Below are 26,947 nucleotides of genomic sequence, written 5' to 3' on the forward strand. Positions count from 1 at the left end.
GTAGGAAACCACTCTGTGAAGTTATTATTTTCAATAGATAACTTATTGAAAGACCATAATATTGCCTAAGTTAATTTTGAAAAGTTAATTTAAGAGGAGGATAAAATGATTTGGTCCATTCCTCTCTTCTCCATTCATTTTGAACAGATGTAAATGACTATAGGTTCAACGTTCAATTAAACCTTTGATAACACTTTAAAAGTCTGATAACACTCTGAGCTAGTTTTAGAGTGGAGGAATAAGATAATTTATGTTGAGCAACATGCTTAGGGAGCTTACTGCATTTCAGCTTCTCTCATTTTGGTTGGCTTCCCCAGCAAGAAATATGAAGTACTTTATCCATGTACCATAGGCATAGGTTATCTCAATTCATCAAATCCTCATCTAGAGGTAATGACACGCACACGTAGATCTGCTCTAGTGCTTCTCAAGGCAAATACTGTTACCTTGTAGTACCTTCTTTGCACGTTCTCACCCTCCTTCATCATTCATTCTTTTGCCAGGCATTGCTAACTAATATATACAGATTTTTTTTTTTTTTTTTTTTTTTTTTTTCATGGATAACACAAATATGATGAACACTTGACTTAAGAGGTGCTGTGGAGGTTACCCATGCCTGCAGGACCATATGCAGCACATGTATGCAGCTGTGGCTCTTTGATACTTGTGCCTGAGCTTGCTGAGTTTGCTTGCAGGAAAACGGCAGGCTTCACAATATTTATGTCCTTCATGTTCATCCTTGCATTGTTGTTAGATGGTTCTCATCTTTTCTGCGTGGGAACAACTAGTGTGTTCTTCCACAGCAGGCATCTAATTTCACATTAAATGTTAGAGGGATCACAGAACCTTCAATATTGCAACCAAAACTGTGATTGCTATCTGATAAATAGCTGTTTTAAACATTAGTTTGTCTGGAAAAGAAGCTTTCCAGCCTTTGCATTCTGGATAGACTTATTTCCCTTCGCAAAAGTGAACTTGAGCATAAAGCTGAGCTAATTTGGGTGACTTTATTTGAATACACTGGTACTGTTATTGCTTATACTTAAATTATTTATACAAACATGACACGTCTAACAACATTGTGGCTGTATCTTTTGCTAGATACTCCTAGGGTGAATCACAGTCCATCTGTGCCTCAGTCTTGCAACATATACAATGGGGACAATGAAGCCTGTGCTGATTCATGAAGTTCTTGTGAATTTTAATGAACAGGTTGAATCGGCTGATTTCTGGGCAGGAATGTAAAGCATTGAAAATCTGTTGCTGCTAAGATGAAATCTACACCTACAGAGTCATTATGATGCTAGCAATTCAGATGTAAGGAATTCACAACAGTTCTGCTCTGTATCTCTGAATGGATGTGGCTGCATTGCACAGTACGGTGCTACCTGGAGTAAGATAAGTAACAGAAAAGCAATAGTCTGTTAGCATAATGACCAGCTTGGCTAAAGTAAATATCTCCCAGCAAGTAATGCAGCTACATTTCTTGCAACTTTCTTTCTTTCCTGACCCTGAAGTTAATGTGGATATATGTTTTATATTATTCTTTTCGTTGTGGTCATTCCACATTTTTATTCTTGGGATAACTCCATAATGCAGTGCTGGAGAGGGCCAGGGACCTTAGTGAGGATCCAGATGCCTGCTTTGGTTAATGGTTGGCTCACTCGCTCATTCTTTTTTCTTTTCCAGAAACTGTCTCCAAGACAATAGCTTTGTTTTGTAAATAGTCCATTCTGGAGGCATTATGCACCATTATGTGGCTTTCACCATCCTTCAGCACTCTCCCCACACATGGGCGTTTGGGCGTTTGAAAATGCACAACATTCACTCTCCTGCTATGAAAATACCATATTACCAGGTTATGATGTGGTCTCCAGGTTGTTTCAGATACTTTGAATTGAGATGTACTTGTACTCAATGCTAACAGTGCATTAGCTGCACAGGACCAGGTAACACGGCCCCAGGCCGCTCCACCAAGAGCAGTGAGGTGTGGATGTGACCAGCCTGCGGTAACAGGAGGTGTTGCTAAGCTGTGTGGATGTGAGCCAGAAGGTAACATTTGTCATGCATTGAGCAGTGAAGACCTTGGTCATTGAGACTGCTTTGGACCCACTGACAGGCTGTCGCTGCTCACCCTCTCTGGACCAGTTGCCTCTTGTATTTGCCCATCTCTTCTCTCTGCTGTGTAGCCAAACCTTTGCTTTGGCTCATTCTCTTTCCTCTCATTTCCCTTGCTCACTTCTGTTTCCTTAGTGTGCATTTTCTTACTGTTCAAACCTTCATCCTCACCCCAGCCCTTTGCCTTAATCCCCTTGCCTTTCCTCTGAACAGCTCCGGCTCGATGTGCTGGAGTGGCTGGGTGGAGGTCAGCACAGGGAGAGCGTGTCTGACACGTGCTGCACACGTGTGTGTGTGTCTGTGTGCATTGCTGTCTGTGTGTCCTGCCTGCCCTCTGTATCGTCCTCTGGCAGCAGCCATTGCTAACATGGAGAGGGAAAGCAGATGGCTTTCAAGGAGATATCAGCTATTTAAAAAAACCACCACCACCAGAAGTAATTTTCAAGCCTGGCAGTAAGAAGGAGCTGATTAATGCCATTTTTCCTATTCTGCTACTGCCGTTCCCTCCCAAATATTTTTGTAATAACTAATAGAAACTTTCTGATTAATGCAATCCATTCTTCATGTAAATAAAAGAACAACCAAAACCCCTTTTCTAGCACAAAAAGGGTTTGCTGGAGAGTGCTTAGCATTTGTATCACTTAAACACCTCCAACAGTCTTACCCTCCACTGCTGTCTTTTAACATAAGCACCCTGAAAATGTCAGAGTTATGCAGTAGCAAATGGCAGCATTTTTTTCACGTCATGTTTCGGTATGCTCTCACATTCACGTTCATTGATCATTATGTGGGCATATTACCAAGTAATTTACTTTTATGGGAAGCTATGACAATTAAACTCCTGAGGATTTAATGACCTTGAGGTTAGTAGTTTCTTAAGAGCGGAGCAAAGCAGAGTGTTAAACTGCATAGCAGCTTTTGTTTGTTAAATATTATTTTTGCCATGACAGAAAACTGGCAGAATGTTTTTTTTCCATGTATGTTTCCTTTGGTCTGACTAAAAAAAAGTTACTGAATAGGGAAGAGCAAATTTCCATTCTTCTTCATGCCTACTGAATCTGAATGTTCCGTCCCCACCCAGAGGACCGCAGCTCATCCACAGGCATAGAAATGAACGGGGAGCAGCGTGAGGATTCTTGAAATGTCTCCAGGTGACACAACCTGACCATCATCCTCTTTTTTTTTTTTTTTTTTTTTTTTATTTTAGTAACAAATAAAGACTGTTTTGATCCTTGACTTTGGAAACCGTCAAGGAGACAGAAGCTGACTGTGTCTTCAGTTTTCCAAAATATCTCTGTGAGAAGAGAATCGTTTTGAATAATAAATAATTTTTTTCCTTTTTCTTCTGGGAACAAGTAGTTGTTCTGGAAAGCCAGTGAGTACTTCGGGTAGAAAGCCTTATTTTGCTGCTGTTATTTAACAAGGACTGTATGATTTTATTCATCACTCCGAAGGGCTGGGGTGAGGAGGAGAAGGAGAAAGCCAAAGAAGAAAGAGCAGGAGCCAAGGTGAAGTATTGTGCCTTCTTATTTAGGTATGGCTCAATCTGCTGAGCTTGCTGGTCAGCAAGTTGTCACATACCTCATGTAGTTTTCGAGTAAGAGCTGAGGTGAGGAAACAAGCAATAGTTACAGAGAAACTTTGGTCTGATTCCTGGACACCTGCAACCTCAATAGCACTAATGAATACTTTGAATTTTCTCCCATTTTCAGTGGATTCCCTTAGTTCTTGGGTGAATGAAGTACCAGCTGACTATTCTATTTGCATAGGGATCTTGGTATTATTGTTATTCTGGCATTAATATAAGCAAATCCTACATCCCAATTCAGACTGGGTTATTCAGATGGAAGCTGTGCCATCAAAAGATCAATCAGTTGTAACAAGTAGTGTTTGCTAGATACTGTATAACATACAGTATGTGGAGTTGCAAATACACACGTAACAGTGAAAAATTTAACCTGCAAATTGATTTTGCTAATGTAATTTATTTCAGAATTTTAATATATATTCTGTCAGAAAAGTTGTTGATGATGTAATTATGTCATGGTTTAAGTACGGGTGGCAGCAGCAGAGAAAAATGATACACATAAGTGAAACTTCACATATCTTTAGAAAAAATAAGTGATGTACGCTTCACTAAACTGTATGTTTTACTCCAAGTGGAAAGTTAATCTGCCCTGTCTGACCAGTAGTTTATAGGTGATTTCTTGGATATTTGTCAATATCTAGTATCTAATATAATGTGCCCCCAACACATGTTCATCCTGGAGAAGTTCATCCTGGAGAAGAGAAGACTCCAGGGAGACCTCATTGCAGCCTTTCAGTACTTAAAGAGAACTTATAAAAAAGATGGAGAGCATTTTCCTACTTGGGCAGATTATGATAGGACAAGGAGGGATGGTATTAAACTAGAGGAGGATAGATTTAGATTAGAGATTAGGAGGAAGTTCTTCACTCAGAGGGCGGTGATGCCCTGGCACAGGCTGCCCAGAGAAGCTGTGGATGCCCCATCCCTGGAGGTGTTCAAGGCCAGGCTGAATGGCCTTGGACAGCGTGGTGTGGTGGGAGGTGTCCCTGCCCATGGCAGGGGTTGAGCTGGATGGTCTGTAAGGTCCCTTCTGACCCAAGCTGTTCTATGATTCTGTTAATATGTACATGTTCACAACATATAGCTATGTTCTAAGTTTTACAAATATACTACATTTATTGTCTTGATCAAAACAACCACAAATTTAAAAATAACTAAGCAAGTGTATTTTTTTTTTTTCCAGAAAGTAATTTAAATACATCCTTTATATGCAGATAGGAAAAGGAAATGTGGTGAAGCCCTCTGTAGGCTGATATCCTCAGGAGCTCAGAAAGATTGAATGAAGAGTCATGGACTGTGAACTCAAAAATGGAGGCATGCTGCATGAATTTTTTGTTCTGCTGGCACTTGTGCACTGAAAGCTCTTTAACAACTCAAGTGTGCAGGTGAAGTGTGTGTGTTAAAATTTGGAGAATGGGCATACAGAGATCAAGATTAATGTTGCTAGACCTCAGTCACCTGAAAGGTGCCCAAGTTTAAGATAAGCGTCTAGGCTTCTTTGATAATTAATGAGTTGAAACAGGTATTTCAAGAGTGTAGGCTCATCCCATGTGCAGTTGGCTGAGATAGGTAGATAAATGAACTATAGAGAGAACAAACAAAGAGTTATTCGTTAAAGCTAGGTGAAATGAAAGCCATCACCAGCTCTTCCATGTGTGAACACCTTCAACAGATTGTGGTCTAATGAGTCACTATCTTACTCTAATTGCCCACACACAATGTTTGGACAAAGCTGTGTACAGATACACGTGATTCTTTTTGGGAGTCTCATGCATCATGGTAACACATATGCCATGTATGTTCTTTCAAAGTCCTCAAATTTCTGAAAGAATTGCATGTCCACCCCAATGCATATAAATTCTTATGCTTCAGACTTGCCAGTGTTCAAGAACTTGGCTGTGAACGACATTATCAATGAAAATCATTCTTGTGCATATAGTTCTGGGTGTGTGCTCTTAAGTGTGAAGGCAGGCTACATCTTGATACTGTCCTCTGTGAGAAGGTAGATGACAGCAATTCAAGGCAGGCTCAGATTTCTGAAATCCTTTGCAGGAGTTGCAGATATGCAATTACTGGAATTTACAAAAAATATGTAATATTTTTATAACTCCGTCCAATAGGAAAATTTTATTTTGGTAACGAACTATGATATTGTAGAACATATTTTTATGGTAACATTGTCTTACATTAATTAGCATAGTGGAGATATGACTGTGTCCAAAGCTGTGTATCTCTGTGAGACAATATTCCACTTATGACCATATTCCATATGCACTATATTTTTTACACACCAACAATGAACTGCTGCTGAGGCTATGCATTACTGATGGTGCAATAAAGATATTAATTAAAAAATAATTCAGAAATGCAGGGTCTCATAGGATAGCTTATAAAATGATTGAGAATTTAAAAGTAAAGTGTGATTGCACAACTGTTTGCCATTATATCAGCCCAGACCTTTGTTGTTGTACGTAAAGATACTGTCAAGATTAACATAAATGAGGTTGGCACTATTCAATTAAATTAGAGCTGTAAGAATGTTCATCAGAATAAAATAAATTTGCACCAGGCACACCCAGAATTACCGTTCTTAGATGCTGATGAGCATACAGGGATAAAGTATGCATTGTTCACTGCTTTGTTTAACACCTGTGCTTTTTTTCCTTCCAGTACAATGCTGTGGATACAAATCCTTTATCTGTGTATGTTATGCAGCCCATCTGGAACAAAATTATTAAGGTAGGAGTCTTATTTAACAGAATATCACATGATAATCTAAGAATTTATTTTAAATACAAGAAGTATTTTCATTTAAAGGTACATATTGATTAATAAAGCTGAAATTAAGACATCCATATGAAAGATAACATATTACTGACCACATAGCTATATAAGATGAATATGTATGGATTTAGAGGTGTTTTTTTTTTGGGGGGGGAAACAAGGTTTATTTTTTTATTTTTAATTTTTTTTTCTTTTTCTGATCATTATGCAGCAGGCATCAGTTTCTGTTGCATCTTTCGTTAAACAGCTTTGCAGACATTAAAGGGTTTACTTAGTACACATTATTGTTGTACAGCATATGCCACCTAACAACAGCATGGCTTTATCTCTGTGCTGTGCAAGTGATTTTATGCAAGTGCTGTCTCATTTTCTCCCAAGGGTACTTGCTTGAGGGAGCTCGGCATTTCTCTAAGAAGCTGAAAATGAGAGCGGTTACCATGATCACCGTAACGATTGGGAGATGGCATCCCTTGAATGCATTATGATCTGCTGTTTTTAAAAATAAAACTGCTCACAATTAGCTTTGCTTTTGTTGGCAAAAGAAGAGGCTTTATCTCAAATAAATACAAACTTTATTGATCTTCAAGGAAGCAATAACTTCTGCATGTCTCTGAAATGGAAATCTTTAGAGTGGAGCAGACTTAAAGGAAAAGTATATGCAAGAAAAATGGATGCAGGTGGCCTGCCATGTTTGGGTTTTATAATTCAGCTGTTGCTTATGCTTGGCACAGCAAGAAAATTGTAATATCTTGTTCATTACCTCAATGTAATTTCTTAAAACTGTTTATATGTCCTAACTTCCGAATTAAAAAATAACCAGAGCCTGGTATAAAAGAAAAGCAATTCCAAGATGTGAAACTAAATTCAATAATTCAGTTAAGAGAAAATTGTTTCCATTCCCATCTTAATATAGAGGAAAACACTGAGGCAGAAAAGCACCCCTAGCACTCAGGAGTCCCGTGCAGATGAGCCTTTACTGTGCAGTCATGCTCTGGTTTGTGAGATTCAAAAATATTTGACTGCTATCAAACTGAAGAGAAAGTATCACCAGAGAAAAACTTCCTTTGGGGTTGAGTTCTTCTAACAGTTGCAGGGTTTTCCTGGCAGGAAAGCATCAATCTGCTTGACAGTCCCCATGGAGCACAGAGTGATAGGCCCTATGAAAAATGTTTATATATGTTATATAAGCTTATATATGAGGTTTACATATCTTAAACCTCCTTAAATTCTAGCTGAGCATGATTTTGTTCACTTTGGGGAGAACCCAAAGCAGAGCACAGTGCTGGAAGTGGGCGATCTGAGTGCAGAACCAAGGGCTGGAGTGGGTGCTGTTCTGTCTTTGGCTTTCCTATGGCAGCTTTGCCACCGTGCATGAAACTATAGGGTAACAATTAACTTTCTCTATGTATTATTTAAAATTATTCTGATTATGCAACTACAGGTATGTATTCTTAATGAATTAATTCCATGCACAGTCCTTTTGCCTTTAATTAAGATTTGTGTTTTATAATAAAGCACCATGGCTTGCTATCTGATGGATAATGGATAGCATTACTTAGCTCCTATGCTCACTGAATCTTCTTCCTGTATTTGTATTCATGAGAAATCACACTTGTGCAGGACAATAAGAGGAAAAGGAGGAAGTCCCCCTAGGATACACAGGTGTATGCCAGCTCCATTGAAGTCAATTAACCGACCCCCCAGTTGCCTTATGAACTTTGATTTTATCATTAGAATCATGCGTGAGTAGAATTTTAGTGGTCTCAAGTGACTTACTTAAAGAATACTTCAAGTTTCTACAGAGCCTTATATAAATACATGTACTTTACAGATTATTATCCACATAGGCAGTTGATTATGCTAAAGCATTTGTTGTTTGGGTTAAGGCTTTAAGCATGAATGGCTGTGGACCCATTAAAACAGAAATCAGTATTTTGTGGAACTATAAAGAACATTTTGCAATAGAGCAGATGTTATGCTTCCCAGCGGAGCCTCTGGTTGTATTAATCATGTAGTGCATCAATGCATTAGACTTCTCCTGTCTGTTAATTAGATAATAAAGTTTGGAACGTGTTCTTATATAGGATACTAGGATACTGGTAAAGCCAGGCTGTGTTTTTCCAATATGTTTAAGAAGTTAATTTTCACCACCCTGTGATTTCTGAATTGTGAAACAGGGTGATGGTAGTGTAATGCTAACCAAAAGAATAATGGGCATTGACTATAACAAAAGGGATTTTGCAACTGGAATATTTTCTAAATACCTAGACAGATTAGGTCAGTTAAGGATCAAAACAATGCCTAACTGGAGGAGAGGCTGTTTTCCTGAGGACTGATCTCCTGTAACTTCTTTTCATTGCACCAAAGGGATTGCACTTATAACAACATGCTTTGATGGTTTCCTTCCTAAAATACAGGTTAGCAAGAAAGTGGGTTAAAATAAAGTCTTCATGTTTGTACTGTGTAAGTAGAAATTATTTCCCATAATAACTTGCTAATGATATTGAGGCTATTTAGAATGGCGAACCTAATTAGGAAGCAGACATTTATGGCACGTCACTTTGGTCAACAATTATTATGAATCATACAGTAGAAATCAGTCATTTAAAACAATACATTGGATGTCATCTGTATATCCATGTAAATGGTTCATACAGGAGTTGTCTTAAGGCACTATTTTTATCCCATTTTACAGTAAAAGAGACCAGTCTAGAATTTCTTCATCAGTATCTGTCCTTGGTTCATGTAAGATCACAGACAATAGACAAATCCCATAACAGGAGATTTGCACCAAACCTCCATCTTACTAAGTTTCTGCATCCTCAGGTATCAAAAAGAGATGTGATGCTATCACTGCATCCAGAGTGTGCAGTTGCTTTAGTAAGATGTGCAGTGAAGAGAGTTTTTTCTTATGTGAACCCTTAAAGGAACTTCTGGAAACATGTGCTATCACTTGATCTTAGGGATTTAGAATTGGGGTTTTGAAAACTCAGATTTATATATATATGTATACATAGATGTATAGTAGCTGTGCGCATTCCATTCCTTACTTTAATTACTGTAAGCACTGATGTTTTAAAATTACTGACAAATTCCTAGTCATAAGGAATGCAGCTACCAGATTTTATTTTTTTTCCAATACACTTAAGGAAAACATCTAAGAAATATAACAGAAAAACATTCAGGAATTTTCATCTAATTTTTGAAACCTTACAGTGTATATTATCAGTTGTACCAATTCTTTTGAATACTATTGTTTGTAATATACTAGAAGAAAGAAGATCTCATTGTGATGGGTAATCTGTCTAACATTTCGTACATTTTTTTTTACATAGAAGTAGGAGAGAGGAAATGTAAAATGTATATAAATTATTATCTATTCATCCATCTGTCCATGTATCTAGTCCAAAGATATTAACAAAATGTTGATTTCAAAACTAATAGTAGTATATGAAATTGTTCTGCTTCTTATTCTACAGTATTTAAAGAGTTTTGTAATATTTTATAGTGTTAAAGTACATCTTTATGTACATTTATAGTCCATAGATGCTGCAAAGAATCTGATTTTAAGTCTCCAATATTTTTATGTTGTATATATTGGTTGATATGGTTTCTGAGTTACAGGAGTAGCTGCTGCTTATATAATATTTTTGCAAGTATATTCTGTCTAAAAATCATGTAGATAGTTGTGTATATTATTTCAGAAAATATTCTGGAAAAAAAATGGGCTATTCGGGAAGAGCATTACCATAAAGGACCCCTGCTGCAATGTAAGGAATACCTGAAAGCCACAGGGAATGAATAGCTGAGAAGGGTTAATGGGACAAGAAATTAGAGGTTTAGGAGGAGACACAGAGTACTTTTCAGCACTCTACAAAGTCAAACGAATTAATGTAGTGTTCATAGTTTATGGCTGAAGATGGTGACTCTGCAGAAAGTTACTATCTGGAGATGTCAGGAGCTATTTGTAACGAGTTCTGCTTAATCTATAAGTCTTTGTTTTTGTTGATGTCTGGGATTGGAAATTATTAGCATGTTTTAGAAGAGCAAGTTTCCTTGTTGCAGTGTGGGAATAGAAAACTTAGCAAAACCCTGCCACCTAGATGCTGAATTGCCACACTGGGGTGCTGTAGGCTTCTGTCAGTTGTGCTACACAAAGTGGCGAGAAGCTTTCCTTGGTGTCTGGGAAAACAAGGATAGCGTATAACAGAGGAAATGCAACATTTTTATGTCATGTTTTTACTGCAGTCACAATGATCAAACGCAAAAGGGTGGCATTTGAAAATAAATAGCTCCAGAAATTTGAAAATGGAAAAACATGCTGTAATATGAATATTGCTTATGTCTTATACAGGCTTCTCCTTTCCTGATAAAAAATATAAAATATTTATTCAAAATAGGACTTCTAATTTGAAAGAGGATATTTTTTAGCTTTTTTTTTCTTTTTAACAGATAGTGCCTTTGTGGATTGCTCCCAACCTGCTAACATTCTCTGGATTTGTCATGATTTTAGTTAATTATTTTCTAATATCTTTTTATGACTGGGACTACACTGCCTCAGGTAAATATCCTTATATTGTAATTTTTCAGAATTACAGAGCTGCTTCTGTCATACTTCTGAGTAATACAGGGGGGACACACCTGAAACTTACACTCATTCCCTTAACAGGGCTTCATTTGCATATAGGAGGGTCTGACCTCACCCATGGCATTATAAATTTAGGTCATTTTTTTGGAAAAAAATAATTTCATTCCTAAATATGGGTTTCAGCATGTACTATTTGAACTCTGTGATAATATCCCATTTTATTTAAAGTGTGTGCCAGGATTTTAATGCACAAAGAACACCCTAATAGTCTTCATAAAACTTTCGTCGGTTTCACATTTCCTAATACCTGAATCTATGCCTGAATGAGTTAATTTCCCTCTCCATAAAAAAATCACACACCCCCCTCCATTCAAGACTGCTTCTAGACAAAAAAGAAATTTTTAAACAAATGTCTCTTGAAATTCTCTAAGTCCAAACCTGTACCTTCTCCTTATGGTAGACCAAGCCAAGAGCTTTTTGGAGCTGATTGCTCCTGAGCATAGCCAGTGTTTAATTCTGGACTTCTTAGACCAGTTGTTGATAAAACAAAAGAGTGGTAAGCATCTCACAGGTGATTAACATATAAAGATCTTTGCTTTTCTTCAAATTAGACATCTTGGGCAAAGCTTAGCACTTTATTTCCTGAAACAATAACATTTGATTTTTTTGTTACTTTTAATTTCTTGTGCATATGGTTAGATTTGGGAGGTACTCTGTGGTGAGCTGTTTGTACATTTATTGCAACAATTCTAGAGATATTTGCTAGCAGATTTGGTTTAAAAATGATCCTGTATGAACATCACATTTTCAGAGGCTATGAATCTCTAGTTACCTGTTGTGTAACTACCTACCCTCACGCTTAAACACTTGCATTTTATTCCATATGGCTGATAATTGCCAAGTTCTGTAATAGTACAGCAGACAGCACAGGTCTCTTGATGCATAATTTCATCTTGACACATTCCCAGTAGATACATATTGATGTCGAAGATATTTGAGATTGTGACTAAAGTAAGTTCTTTTGTGTGCAGTGTGCAAGGCGGCTCTTGGTTTCACGGGAGCACAGTGTCCATCATTTCTGTAGTGATTGAAAGCGGTCATGCAATTTAACGAGTCTTTTGAATATCAGATATCAATTCCATGCAAAGGATCAGGAATAAAAGACTTAATTTCCTGGACAGCTGTTTTTCATTCCGCAGTTTGAAAACGTGCAGCTAGGAGTCAGGAAGTGCCATCTTCTCTTTCACGCGGGCAGCGCGAGGTGTTGAGATGAGAGGAGTGCACCTTCAGGTGCTGGGTCCGGGCGCACCCCTGGGTGCAAGCCTTCCCTCATGCAGGAACCCCAGGGGGCTTCGCAGAGCTTACTGCTGGCTTACTTCAAGCCCTCAATGGAGAATGTTTAATTTGAACAGAACGCTCTTTGGAAAACAAGGTTGAATTCTTGAAAAATAACCTCGGGCTATTGCTGTCAGAAGAGCAGTGACAGAACCTCACATTCTGTCTAATTCAGCTTTCTTTTAACAGATTCATTAAAAATGTTAGGCACCTTATCAAAAGGAAAAAAAAAAAAAAAGGTACTAATATCTGTCCTAGTCTAAGGGCAAAATTTTCCTGTTCAGATCTGTATGTTAAAACTGCCATACAAAACCCATATTGGTGCTAATAAAAATGATCAGGCTTAAAGGTTATTATTATTATTTTAATATTGCATAGGCATAAACTATTTTTGATGGGTATTCTTCCCATGACCTGTGAAAATTGTTGCTTAGCTTCTATTATTATTTTGTGCAATACTAAATTCATTTCAGGACCAAAAACCTTTAGTTTATCTTCTTTTCTTTACAGCACAAATATATTCAAGCCTGGTCATTGTTTGCTTGAAATGGCAGAGCTGGCTGATGACCTAAGTTGATTGAAGGTCAAAAGCAAATATTTAATTCTGTTTGCCATTGTAGGCTAATCAGTGGCAGCTTGTGTATATGTATATGCATATCTTGGTGGATTGCTTTGATATTAACCACTGCTGTGCTGACTCGCTACCCAATTTATTTCAGGTACCAGTCCTGGACTTGTTCCAACCTGGGTGTGGCTGTTCAGCGCTTTTACCACCTTTTGTGCTTATGCTTTAGGTAAGGTACAATGCAATGATTCACACATCTGACGTCTTCACGTAGTTTTATCTACTAGTTGCTAGGGCTGATTCCAAGATGAAGAGTTACAGTAAATAAATTATTGCTCCCCAAAACTGTTCTCTGAGATGAAAACAAAAACAAAAACAAACAAAATGACAACAACAACAAAAATAAGATAAAAAACCACCAATTTTTAATGATATATTAAAGCTTCTATGACTATAGCTCTTATCTGTAAAGTTCAATTTTTTTAGAGGAACAATAGAAATCATTACATAGCAGCAGTCATTGCTGTTGGGTTTCATAAAAATTCTTGGCACGCAGCAGTGACATTCTGAGGAGGTACCTGACACTTGTATTAACAGAAAGTGCTTTCAAAGACAGGGAAAGTAAAGGACAAAGCAGAGAAAAAGGAAAATGAACGTAGCATTTTAACCTGGTGTTTAAGGCACTTTGGTACTTACAGTGTGTGTCAGGAGAGATGGTATGAGTGGGATGACCAGCTTGAGCTTCTCATGGGGATATCTTTTTTTTTTTTTTCTTCCCCTGTGGCTATTTTTCTTCAATAACACCTTTAAACCATTTTCTGTTTTATATTCCATATTTTACAGCATACTGATATTTCTAGGTCCATTACACTTTGCTGTGCAGTTTTGTGAAGCTACACCTCAGTGAGTTCAGTTGTAGATATGGACTGATGCACATCTTGGAGCGACATGGACATCAGATGGATGTCTTGCTCTCTCTGCAAAGCTAACCCATGCCAATCTAGAGCATGGTGCTGCAGAGCTCCTTCTGGGAGTACTCAAGCTGGTATGGTTACATGGACTACACTGCGCTGTGCAGGTGCGTTAGCTCTTTTGGAGCTGGTTCCTGTAAGGACCTTCACTGCACAGTGTAGCCATATATTTGAGTGCTGTAGTTAAGATATCTGGGCTAGATACAAACGTGTTCTGTATGTACACTGCAGTGCAGGGCAAAGATACTGACTGCTTTTGATACTAGACCTGTGCATGTAGAGACATCTTCATTAACCTGGGTGTATCCCATTGTGCATACATCTATACTCTCTATATTGTGAGTATCTTGGCTTTTTACATTCAAGTGGGAGTTTGGGCCAAAATTATTTTGTCCAGAATTTCTTCGTATTTGTACCTTAAAAATCACTGGGACAACCATCACTTGAAGTTGATTACCAGCCAGATTTCCCTAACAGCTCTCTCTAATCATTAGCAGAAGCCGTAGTTTCTTTTGTGAAAACCATTTGTTTTGTAACTGTAGGAAATGTCATGAAGTGGCTATTGTTTCATAAATAGGAATTCCATATTGGAGCTGTTATTATACGACACCCCAGAAAGCTCTTTGGAAATTTGGCTTCTGAGGTTCTTAATGTAGATGCTATTTGCCAGTGAGGCCTGTAGTTCCGAATGCTTGGAAGGCCAGGAGTATAATGTTGACAGTCGAAGTTATAATGAACTGATGTATATGCAGATTTTTGTGTCTGCTGTCCAAGCCACTTTATGAAATATTTAGTCTCAGATTTAATTCTTCATGGCCAAAGTTTTCCCATTGGAAGATTGCAAAGAGCCATAATAACTAACCAGATATGCAACTTAAGTCTCTCTCAGCTTCTTTTTAATGACACAGTTACTCTCTCCAAATTTTCTAGCATGCTGCTCTTTCTTTCCCCCTTGTTAAGGTGGTTTGGTATACTTTCCCTAAAATTGAATGCTTTTATCTCTTATTTTGAATTCTAATAGTTTGAAGTTATGTAAACTTTAATAAAATGGAATATTTATAAACTTTCCTGAGACAAAATGTAAGAATTCTAGAGCAATGGAAACACGGGGAAGTGTATGTCCACTATTGAACATGCACTGTTATTGGCATGAATGATTGCAAAATGACACCTAAAACAGAAAATACTGTTGATATGGATATATCATTTCATGGATGTATTACAATGAGTCCAGAGGAGGGCCACAAATGTGTTCAAAAGGCTGGAGCACCTCTCCTATGAAGACAGGCTGAGGGCAATGGGGTTGTTAAGCCTGGAGAAGAAAAGGCCCTGGGGAGACCTTATAGCAGCCTTCCAGCACTTTAGGGGGCCTACAGGAAAGCTGGGGAGGGACTGTGTCAGGGAGTGGAGTGATAGGACAAGGGGGAATGGTTTTAAACTAAAAGAGGGATATTTAGATTAGATGTTAGGAGGAAATCCTTCACTCAGGTGGTGAGGCCCTGAGAAGCTGTGGATGCCCCATCCCTGGAGGTGTTCAAGGCCAGGCTGGATGGGGCTTTGGGCAGCCTGGTCTGGTAGGAGGTGTCCCTGCCCATGGCAGGGGGGTTGGAACTAGGTGATCTTTAAGGTCATTTCCAACCCAAACCATTCTGTGACTCTATGATTCTATGATACCTTGAAGAGCTAGTGAAACCACAGGGAAAAGGTGGATAAAGATTTTATGAAAACATTTTTATGCATGTATTATAAAGTTCCCATGTTTCTCCCCATGTCTGTTATAAGTTCTGTATTTCTTGATACTATTATGAGTCTAAGAGTTTTTAATAAAATATCCCTACAAAACAAAAAACAGTGTTTCACCATGATGTGCATATTTTAGTATCTAATGTGAGTATTTTTGGTGACACCCTAAAATAATTTATGAATATATGAACCTTTTTTTCATTCTCATTTTAAAAAAGAATTACCCATATGACTGAATTCTCTTGAAATACAAAAGACCATATAATACTTAGGAATGCTTAGGTACCTATTTGCTAAAATAAGTTTCAGAAGCAACCTTTAGTAAAGAATTTTTACATTTATACTACACTATTCAAGTAACCACAAGCTTATACACAATCTTCTCTCTGCACATATCAGTAAGATGCTGTTAATTCAATGGCAATGTTAACGGAGAAAGAATATGGCTCAAGACGGGGGCAAGACATGTTTGAAATCCCCTATGAGATCTTTAATTTTTAGAGTTATAAGAACTGTCTCAAGAGCTTTGTATTGGACTTGAGGATATCTCACAGCTGTTCAGGTATTACAATTGGGAGATATTCTAAAATCTGTGACAAAATGAAATTTCATGTTTTCCTGGTTTAGATCCCTGAAGTATATTTACATTGAACAAAACCCAGAGTGCTGCCAAATAATCCAGAGAAGTAAGTAGCATGTGATCTGTAGCAGCTGTGGATTCTTTGGTCTCACTTTGCTGAATTGTCCCTTCAGTCAGCTATGGGTTAATAATGCTATCGGTAGCTAATAATTGCTAGCTATAGTACCTTCCAAACAACATAAAAAAATCTTTTCTGTGTTATTACAGTGAGCAATTTGTGTAAGATTTGTTCTGTTTACTTTTTCCAAAGAGGTTCAACCTGTGTTTTTACACTTAACTCAAACAAGAAAATACTTCTCAAATGCTCACCACCACAGCCTCAGAGCAGAGGCTAAGGGCGTGGTTTGACAATGCAGCCAAGAAAAGTTACAGCTGCTACACCTTCCTCCTCCTCCTCCCTGCCATCCCTGTCCCTCCTTTGTGGCACCTCCACTGCTTTTTGTACACTCACAGAGCCAGCTCTGTTCAGTGACCCAGAACCAGAAGAAAACTTCATGTTTGGGTGTCTTTCCACTAGCTGAGCAAGCTGCGGGTCCTTCCCTGCTCAGTGGCAATGAACTCAGATCGACTCAAGCCATGCTGTCAAACCGTATTGCAAAGTGAGATCCATTGCAGTGTGGGCATCTTTCAAACACTTAAGCGATCAACATGTAACTCAGCTTAACAGTAAGGTATTCTTGTATCCTCAGACTTCAGCCAAAAGTCTCTTTAAAATATCTTATGTAGGCACACGCACAAATAAGTTTTGTGAAATTGGCTCCATTTAGTCACTGGGGCCCTTAGCATCAGGTAGCATAACTGCCTCGGTGAATCCACCCCACAAGCACACTTTGTGAGCCTGAAGTCTCAGATAGTCCACAACACCAATGGATGGCTGTGGAGCCAAATGGACACTTCTCTGTGATTTTATTGAGAAGGTGGTTGCATGGACTGATGTGAAAGTGTGTTAAGGCCACTGGGGACAAGTAATAATGAATGTCCTTTTAAAGCATGTAAGGATGGTGGCATTCAGTAGAAGAACTGAGGTAAGGACAAAGTTACATGAGAACTGAGGCAAATATTTTATGAGCAATCCTAATGTGTTGGTATTGAAAAGACTGTTGTGCTTCCCTTTGCAGTGTATTTTTCCCATGTTATATACAGCAGTGAACTGTATGTAAATATATACATACATATGCATATATATATGGTTAAGTCTATGTGAAGAAAGTTACTTCTCCTGTTGTGCTATAATTCTTTCTTTCTTTTCCTTTTCCAACCCTTCCAGACTCCATAGATGGGAAACATGCTCGAAGGACTCAGTCCAGCAGTCCTCTGGGAGAACTATTTGACCATGGGCTGGATAGCTGGGCTACCTCCATTTTTGTGCTCTCTTTTTTTTCCGTCTGTTCCCGTGACAATGGGAAGACCGGAGTTTCTGTATATACAATGTATATATATTTAAGCATTGTCTTGTTTAACTTTATGTGTTCACACTGGGAGAAATATAACACGGGAGTTCTTTTTCTTCCTTGGGGATACGATCTAAGCCAAGTGGTAAGTATTTATCATTCCTGTTTTATTTTTATTTTTTTAACTATGTTAGTGTTTTCATAATATTACAGAAATAGAAAAATATAGCTCAAGGCAAATATATTTGGCTGAGAGTTTGAATGTGAAATAGCATAACCCTAGAAGTAATTCAAAAAAATTTCCTGCGTTTGCAAAGAAGGGAAATTCTCAAGCAAATTGTCAGCATCAGGGATTCATTGCCTTGCAGGAGAAAGAAAAAACTTGCAGCAAGCCTAGAAGCCAGATGGCATGCGTGAGAATGTCATTTAACTGCATTTGATTTGTGATATTAACAAAAATTATTATGCTCTCTAAAGCCATAAGCAATTTTCCCACAAACACTAGGTTACGAGGCACTATGCAGATCAGTCCAAACAGTGTTTATTAACAGTAATTGTACTGTTATACATCGCTAGGCCTGGCCGATTCTACCACCTCTTACGTAGCATGTGGTGCTGTCAATAGCGTTGGACTGCACAACGAGCACTAACTGGTGTCAAGTGACTTCTACACTTGTGAAAAAGTCATCCTGTTAGAGGCCTCCTCTTTGGGCATGGTGTAACACAGATAACCTGTCAGTCCACAGCCAGCTCACAGGTGACTCCTTGCATGGCTTACAGCCCTGCCGTGAGGTGGGCCTCCTCAGAAACATGACCAAAGGCATGAGTGAGTAGTAGCAGCAGTAGTAGCAGCAGCTTCGTTGCATTGCCAAGGGGCCAGTGCTTGGATATGGGGGCTAACCAGCTTCTGAGATAGCCAGGCTCTTGCAGGCTGAGGAGCACACTCCCAGTCTTCTCGGCTTCCTGTCACAGGCATGAGATGAAAGGTACAGCCAACTCTACATAATTGAAAAGAAGTTTGACAGACGTTCAAATACGTGTTTTAATGGAAATGGAGTATTTGAATTAATGGCTGCAGATGTACTGCTGTAAACATAATCAGAATCCAGTGGTTTGAGAACAGCTCGGAGACGGTGGTCCAGCTGTGGTGCATCTGTTTCATCCCCCAGAAAACAGGCTCTGGGAGAAGGAGCTGGCTCAGGACGAAGACATTAGGCAGCCAGCTGGTCTGCAAGTTTCAGCCCTGTCTGTGTGAGGCTTCTTAGTGAAGTTCCTTCAGCCGGAGAGCAGTGGCTGTGTTCGTCCTGATTTCACTTGTTGCTCAGATGACCACTGTAGATATAAATGTGCGTATGTAGAAAGCTCTTTTTGATTGCTGCAGCATCAGAACTATGTTAGTGGATAAACATGAGTGGCTATCAACCAATGGAGCAGTACTGTGCACGCTGCCGGGGCTTTTAGTGACCTAGGCCTGCATGACAGCTTTCCCATCTGGAAAATAATGCTAATAACACTTCCCTGCCTCACAGATCTGTGGCGAGGCTTAATTTTGGTTAAGTTTGTAAACTGTTTTGGTTAAGTCGCATGCAAGGTGCTAACAAGTATTATTTCCTGTTCCCCTTTGATGCTGGATTGCTGTCCAGGATGCTTTCTTTCTAGTACTTCTGTGATGATTTTTTTTTTCATAGTCAAAATGATAAACATACAACTATAGAAATTTTTAATGCTTTTTAGTACAATCATCAACAGTGGTGCTCTGTAAATCAGTTTTCTCATCTGTAAAAATTAACTTTTGTAGTTGTGGTTGTCTGTGAACAAAAAAGCATTATATAACTTGTAGATCAAGGTAGTATTTTTTTTTCATTAGTACAAACTAAATACTATGCACACCAGAAAGCCCATACATTTTTTTTTTTTTTTTCCAGCTGTACTAATCAGTCTGGTAAAAGATCTTAATTCTCCAATTCTCCACCAGACATTGCCTTGCTCTCTTTTTTTTTTTTTTTTGTAAACCAGTTCAGCAATGTCATATGATGTGTGCACTAATAAATGTAGCTCTTCTTCTCCAGCTACTTGGAGGAGAGGATATGGAGGACTGTAGCAAATGGCTAACGATAAACAGTAAAGACAAAATTACCCTTGCATTTTTTTGTTTGTTTGGCTGGTTTGTTTTCCCCTCTACTCATCCGCCAGACATTGCCACAGTTGCTTGCAGAGGAAGAGGGTGAGGAAGCACTTGCAGGCTGCTTTCAGGCTGATTCCAGGCAGTTAGCTCTGGGTTTCCTCCATGGCATTCCTATCAAGCTGCCTCTGTGCTCTGTCTTAAATAATTTCACTGGCAATATGATGCTATCGCATCGGCATGCCAGACATTCAGGTGGTCTCGTCCCCTACTTCTGCTTTTAAAAATGTACGGCACCCAGGGGCTTTGTACTTCATTATTGTCACAAAGCTCAGGAATACTGTAATTAAGGTAAGCAGTGCAGTTAAGTAACTGTTGACCCTAATGAAAACTTAACTGGCAGGTAGCTTCCCAGGACACTGCTGCCGAGTCAGCTCCACTGTATATAAAGACAGGCAGCCCTCTCTGACCGGCTCTGTGTTAGCTGTGGTATTAAAAGAGCTGTTGTTCATCAGGAAAAAAGTGCCTCATTATGAACAGACAAATTGGTGGGATTTATGCAGATCACATTTTTCTGTGCTTTGATGACTCATCAGAACTGGTAACCTAATTATGGGAGCTGGGCTGTAGCTGGCACTCCAATTAGCTTTGATTACAGCAGACAGCCATTTAGAGGAAGCCATGTCGTGTAAACCTGAAAAATGGCTGTGATCGGTCTGAGAGAGTCGGACAGAGGACTGCTGTGTTTGTGGGCCCAGCATCTGGGAGCTCTTCCCCACTCTGCTCCCCCTGGCACAAAGCTACCCCGTGCTTGTCCTCTGCAGGCAGGGAGAGATGCAGGAAGAGCGGCCTCCTGATACCACATCGTCCAGACAGTTTTTGGTATGTTTTCAAGTGAACACATCTATTAGAAACCCCCAAAGTCACGGGCTGCAGGTGAGGCTTAAAAAGAAACCCCGGGTACTTTCTGTGGGAACTCATCTCAGATACATCTAGTGAAAATGATGACTTTTTTTTTGGTCACAAGCCCAACCAAAGAAAGCGAATATAATACCTGCAAGTTAAGTTTCTTGGAGACGAAAGGACAAAGCTTTCCTGAGAAATGACAATTTTGGGCTTCCTGCCATGTGTTAATTTTTACAGACATTCCCTTGGTTATTTAAAAATCTGTTTTCCACTGAAAAATGTAGTATTACCTAATTCTGCTGTGGCTTTTTATAAGCCACTGCAGTTGAGTTCATAGGAGGGGAGCAGAGTATTCATCTTTCTTTACTGTGATGCTGTGATACCTCTGCTGCCATCAGTGCTGTAAGCTTTACACCTGCCTTAAGTGTAACAGGGATGTGCCCTTGGTTTTCTTAAATACCAGCTTAAAAGTGAAAATAAGAACCCTGTGAGAGCTGCAGTGACCTAGGTGGCTTGCACATTCCCTCCTCTCATTATTCCCAGCCAAGAGGGCAAGCTGGGAAAAAAAGAAAAAAAAAAAAAAAGAAAAAAAGCAGGAAAGCACAAACATCAGACGTGAAAGGAAGCAGGCAGCTCTTTGCTCGCTCCAGCACTGCCCTGCCACTGCCCGGAGTGGATGGCCAGAAGCTCTGTGTATGGTAGAGTCTGATGGCACGGAGATGCAGACCACAAGCCCCCAGTTTTCAGTCTAAGGTGCTTCCCTTGTTGGTTCCCATGTCTGCTTGCCTGCCTGGGACAGTCCCACATACAGTCCCAGTATGTTTTCCCAGTGAGAAAATTCTGCTTGCCCTGAAACTCCAAATAAATGAAGTGTATGACACGGGTGGCAATGTCAACATTGTAGAAGTTACTTTTGTCCTTCCTTTCAGTATCTATCAAAACATGGGAAGGAGATTTTTGGATGCTATGTATCAGGCTTTCATTTGACAAGCAGTTTGCAAAACTTATGCTGGCATATTTCTCATATTCCCTTTTCCTGGGAAGTGCTGTGGCAGCCAGCATCTCAGCAATCAACAAAGAAATCCAGAGCAATGCACATCACAGCTTTTAAAAATGTCTGTCTCCTCTGAGGGACAAAAAAAAAAGTATATTAAAAAGATAAATAAAGATGTGCATCTGTCATTCTTTGGTCACATTATAGGAATTGAGCGTCCTTTTATTTCAGGCTAAAATAACATTTACCTTCAGTGTTTTCCTAAGAAAAAAATAAGCGACTGTGCTTCTGGTGAAGAAGTAATATTTATCATTATTTAGTTTAAAGGCAGGAGTGCACTGGAGTAGTTCAAGTTTACTCTTAAGAAAATGTCATATTTTAGGAGGAAACATAAACTTGTATTTTAAATGAATTTGCTCTCTAGATGTTCAGTTTTAGTACTGTGTTAATGGAAAGCATTTCAAGACATGATCAATTAATATTATTGTAATATGCTAGTGAAACTGAATATTGCAGTAAAATTAATACCGTTTTGGTGTAATCCTAAAAATTTAAAAGCATAGTGTATTTTAAAAAGTGATGAGGAAATGTTTGATTTTTCTTGTGTAGTACAACATGCAGCATACTTGATGAGCATGTGTGCAGAACACTTTAACCTACAAATTAACACCATCTATTTTCAGGTTTTTTGTCTGCACTAAGTGCTATTAACTCACAGATGAGGCCTTGACAAAGCAAAAATTGGCCTGGTCAGATGCTGCAGAATCCAGTACTGTATAAGTCTGATGCTCACTTGCAATACAATCCTTACTTATGTTATTTAAATTGGACTTCTCATTTTGCAAAGTGTTGTAATTAAAAGTACTTGCTAAATACTAGCTTTACATATGAAAAGTACTAAATCTAATCAATGTCAGAGATGGGAACAAAAAGCCTGGCCATCTTTTCTCAAGCTGAATTGTACAGTTGCACTTCAGAACACAACTTTACATTACCTTTATGTATGTATGTATTTATTTTTTTATTTTTACCAGCAGTGCCTTTTAAAACACACTTGTGTTTATACAGCTTATCAACATACTTAGGTTTTGTCTGACAATCTTCAATTTTTGCTAATACAGCTTAGATCAAGGGACACAGCCAGTTTCTCATCTTCCCAGCTTTCTAAAGGAGATCTGCGAGAGTGCCGCAGCTAAGTCAAAGTGGTTGTTGTTATGAATTTCAGTGATGCTGGGGCCTCAGCTAAAATTCTCTAAAAAATGCAATACCACAGAGCTGAAGCCAAAGAGTGTTTCTCATACAAAACATCTGCTCAGTGTGAGACAATCGTAGCCATGAGTGCTGAATCACTGAGTCCCAAGGCACAGGGATTCCCTAGAGAGCCTGTTGCATCAGCGCTCCTGTTCCTAGAGGTGTGCTGGCATCTGACAGCGATGCTCATGAATGTACTGCCAAAAATACTGACTGTAATAGTGGATAATACTGATGTTCCCCTTTCATCTCTTGCCAAAAATATCTGTTCAGAATTCAACGTGTGAGGGTAAATTCAGGCTCTGTCAAAGCCAGTTGGAGTTGTGCCCTCAGCTCTTTTGGGGCCAGGAGTCCAACCGTCATGTCTTATAGATAACATAATGCAATTTCTTTAGGAAGCCAAATGTTAGCTCTGTTGTACTCGGTTGTAAAACCCATTGTACACATCCTTCATTTAGGCCATTTTTTTTTCAATGGCCTATGATAGCATTTTCGTCCTAGTGCCTGCTTTTCTCCATTGCAGTTCTCTTGCTTGTCCTTGCACAGGCAGTTCATTCATGCAGTCTTGCAGTGCCCCATTCAAGCAAATTCTTTGCAAATTATGTAATGGCAAGGCAAGAATCTCGCATTTAGATACAGAGAAGTAAGTGAAGTCAAGTATAGCAGTATCTAAGTGTAATAGGAAGTTTAATCAACAGCAGCGTTTTGCTGCTAATGTATGATTTTAGCCTGTTATCTAGAAAAAAAAAAAAAGAGTTTTGTGTACCTTTACGTTAAAGCATTTGTTTGATTTAGAAGGCTGGAAATGTGTTTGTCAAAGTTATAAATGAAGAAACACAGAATGTAGTAAAAACTACCAGCAGCCCAAACCCAAAGAAGCAAGAGCAGGAGTGGGGCATGAAGCCGTGCCAGCTGGTCCCTCACCAGCAGGAGCTGGTAGTGAGGGATGAGGAGGGCATAGAAGGGGGTGGCATAAGGACAAAACGGCCTGGGAACTGCTGCATCACGTTCGGTGCTGTAGTTGCAGGTTGCAAGCCTAAAATGGTGGAAATTGGTCAAATTTGTGCTGTAAGCCTTTGGTGGGCAGCACTGCTACAAGTCTGTGGGTGTGAAAGCTTTGTTATAGGAGCTGTAGGGTTTTGACTGCATTAAGGTTTCTGACCTCACCTGGGTCTCAAAATTAGCTCTCAACAGAGAGCAGAAACTACATTTACATCATTACTGAAGCTGGTAGTACTCAAGCATGTTAGGCTTGGGGCTTGTGTATGGGTCCTTTCAGTCTTAATGAAGTTCGACTACTTATTTCTTTTTCTATCCTGTAACAATGTTTTCTGTCAAACAAATCAAAAATTGGGCAAGACATCAGCTCCCTGCTCATCCTTTGATTTCGTCACATTCAATGGAATTTTGTGATGATTTTGGGTGAACTTAGATTTTTTCCCCCCTCATAGTTATTTTGGTATGATCAGTTCAGGGTGCTGAGCTGCAGAAATAATCATATCAATTATCAGCAAGTTGCTTGCTGACTTCTCAGCCATTTTGTCTGAACGTTACTCTGAACATTGCTTCACTACTTACAAGGAGTTGTTTTGTGATGGCAGCGTGAGGCCCTGTAATGCGGAGACTTGCATTTGTACTGAGATGATAAGTGAAATTGTGTGCCTTTAGAAGTAAAGGATTAAAAGTACTTTATCCTTCTTTTTTTTTTTTTTTTTTTTTTTTTTTTTTTTTTTTTTTTCCTATAGGTCTTAATAACAGCATATCTGCTCACTGGTCTTGTTGGTGTGGAAGTTTGGCAGAAGCCTTTGCTGTTTGGTTATTACATTACAGATGTATTAGTAATCTTGCTTATAGGTAAGTGTCCAGATCCATGGAAAACTTTACTGTTTTTTTAATTATTTTGATTAGATGATTCTTGTATTTCCTTTGTAATTTCTTTTTCCTTTTGTAAGTGCTGGCTAGGCCAAAAGCTACGAGAATAGATGTGATTAATAGGGTTAATACTGGAAAACTTTAAGCTGGCAGATGATTATGGAAATACTTTTTCCTCACTGAATTTGTATCCGCAGTACTCAAATAATACAAAAACCGTTCCCTAGTTACATGTGGAGATGAATGCTCTGTACTGGTTGTTTTTCAGATTCCCAGGAACTTTGTCACTCAGGTAAAATGTTGTTCACATTTACATGCGCTGTAAAATTAATGTTTTGGCCTGCAGCACATGATGATCCAAAACATTATGGATAAAAGGAAGCAAGGTATTATTTAAATAATGTTAGGCAGCATAGGTGTAAATCTTAAGAAGGTCTTAGATGGTTTCTAGGCTATTTTTAGAATTACTTTCAGAGCAGAGGTGATGCATTTTTCATACACAGCAATGGCCTATTTGTTCACTACTTGGCACTGTCAGTGTAGTTTGAAATAAGCACTGAGCATCTTTCAACTGCTATAGCTAGACTCAGAACAAAGGATTTACATTTTAATGAACTAAAACCACGGTAGTCTTAGCTAAAGAGGTATGCACGTGAAATGGCTTCGCTGTGTTGCTTGGAAGGTGAAGGTGATGGAATTAGGATACATAGAGATATATTAGAGATTTTTATATGAACATACAAATTATGACAAGAGGGCCCCAAAAGAAGTGTTTGGCACAGGCAGGGGAAATAGAAATGCCTTCAGGCCTCAAGCCAAATAAAGGACTTGGATAAAGGTGTTTGTGCCTCCCGCTAGGAGCTACCTGAGCTTTTCCTGGGGGCGCTCCTGAAGCCACTGTGTTGACACAGGTTCTCTTCACCTTGCCCACAGAGATACAGCAGATGCTGTCCCCAGCCTCAGAGGTGACACCAGCGTTCACAGATTTGCAAGGGCTCTTTGCAACCACCCCGGGCTCAGGCTCTGCTCTCTGTTAGCAGCATGTGCAAGGACTTGTTTTCGACAGCCCTTTGTGCTCTAGCCCGGCTGTAAAATTGACCGTGTGCGGCCAAGGTTGAGCAGTCTTTTTATTTGTCGGGCCTGCTTTGTGTGCTCTATGGAAAGGAAAGAAAGGAAAGGGAAATCTCAGCAGCTGCCCTTTCAGTTGGCAATGAATGATTCAGCCGGCCAGAGGCGTAGCTAGGAAATGCCCTCTGGTGGCTGCAGGGCAGGGAGGGAGGGCAGAGGGCTCTGGAGGGCCTGCTGCAGGTCCAGCAGAGATGATGGGTGCTGGCCTGCGAGGGAGACGTGTGCTGGTGGTGTCTGCCCACAGGGACCAGCCCCTGAGCACCCTCCTTCCACCCTACGCACATGGCTCTGGCTGCTCCTGCTGTCAAGGCACATGACAGCCAGCTCAGGGAGTGAAGAGATGGCTCCCTTTGTGCTTGGGAAGCCACGGGCAAAGGTTTAACTCCAGCTAGTCAACATATTAGGAAGATTTGTGCTAGGAAAGCACGTTGGTGTGACACAGTCTGCAGAAGCAAGCATCCTTTTTTCATACTCTGCTGCAAAGCAGAGTTTGATGGAGTAGTCCCTCGGAGTCAGAGAGAAGCACTGCTTGTGCCTGATGTGCTCGTGTGAACGGATCCATAAGCAGAGAACCGGGGACTTCTTCCATCATTGTCCCAGGCAGAGCGGATGTAACTAAGAGCCAAAAACTTCTTAAAAAACACCGTCCATCACACACTAACTATAATGCCATTTAATAAGGTGACAGTAGCAGCTTAATTAAAGCAAGTTATGGGTTGGAAGTGTGCAAGAAATGATCTTGGTTGACTACATATTACCTCGTTTACAGTGTTTAGTAATTCTTTTAAAAACAGAGACTATGTTTAAATATTAAAATATTAGTAGCGTCCTTTTACTTAGGATCATGCTGATCCAGAAAGGACTTCAACTTCATCGCTGGTTTGAATGTCAGTTCAGCAATAGTGATTAAAGGGTTTATCGCTGGATAACCTGCGTGCAGCAAGTATGGAT

The 26,947-nt window shown here is 39.3% G+C and overlaps 1 protein-coding gene across 2 annotated transcripts in view; it reads left to right on the top strand.

The window, feature by feature from the left end:
• Positions 1-26,947, top strand: part of LOC311206763 (ethanolaminephosphotransferase 1-like) — a gene marked incomplete at its 5' end in the record, with an annotated part of 56,623 nt that overhangs the window by 11,324 nt on the left and 18,352 nt on the right. The window contains 6 exons of one of the 2 annotated variants that reach the window (XM_084282405.1): positions 4,951-5,091; positions 6,377-6,445; positions 10,943-11,051; positions 13,133-13,207; positions 17,600-17,868; positions 24,742-24,850. In XM_084282405.1, coding sequence (XP_084138531.1) covers positions 6,416-6,445; positions 10,943-11,051; positions 13,133-13,207; positions 17,600-17,868; positions 24,742-24,850 — 592 coding nt within the window. Of the gene's footprint in view, positions 1-4,950; positions 5,092-6,376; positions 6,446-10,942; positions 11,052-13,132; positions 13,208-17,599; positions 17,869-24,741; positions 24,851-26,947 lie in introns of those variants that run through there. The other variant, XM_084282404.1, reaches the window with a different exon arrangement.

The sequence above is a fragment of the Netta rufina genome, assembly GCF_964035555.1.
Source record: "Netta rufina genome assembly, chromosome: 2".
In the NCBI taxonomy this organism is placed as follows: domain Eukaryota; kingdom Metazoa; phylum Chordata; class Aves; order Anseriformes; family Anatidae; genus Netta; species Netta rufina.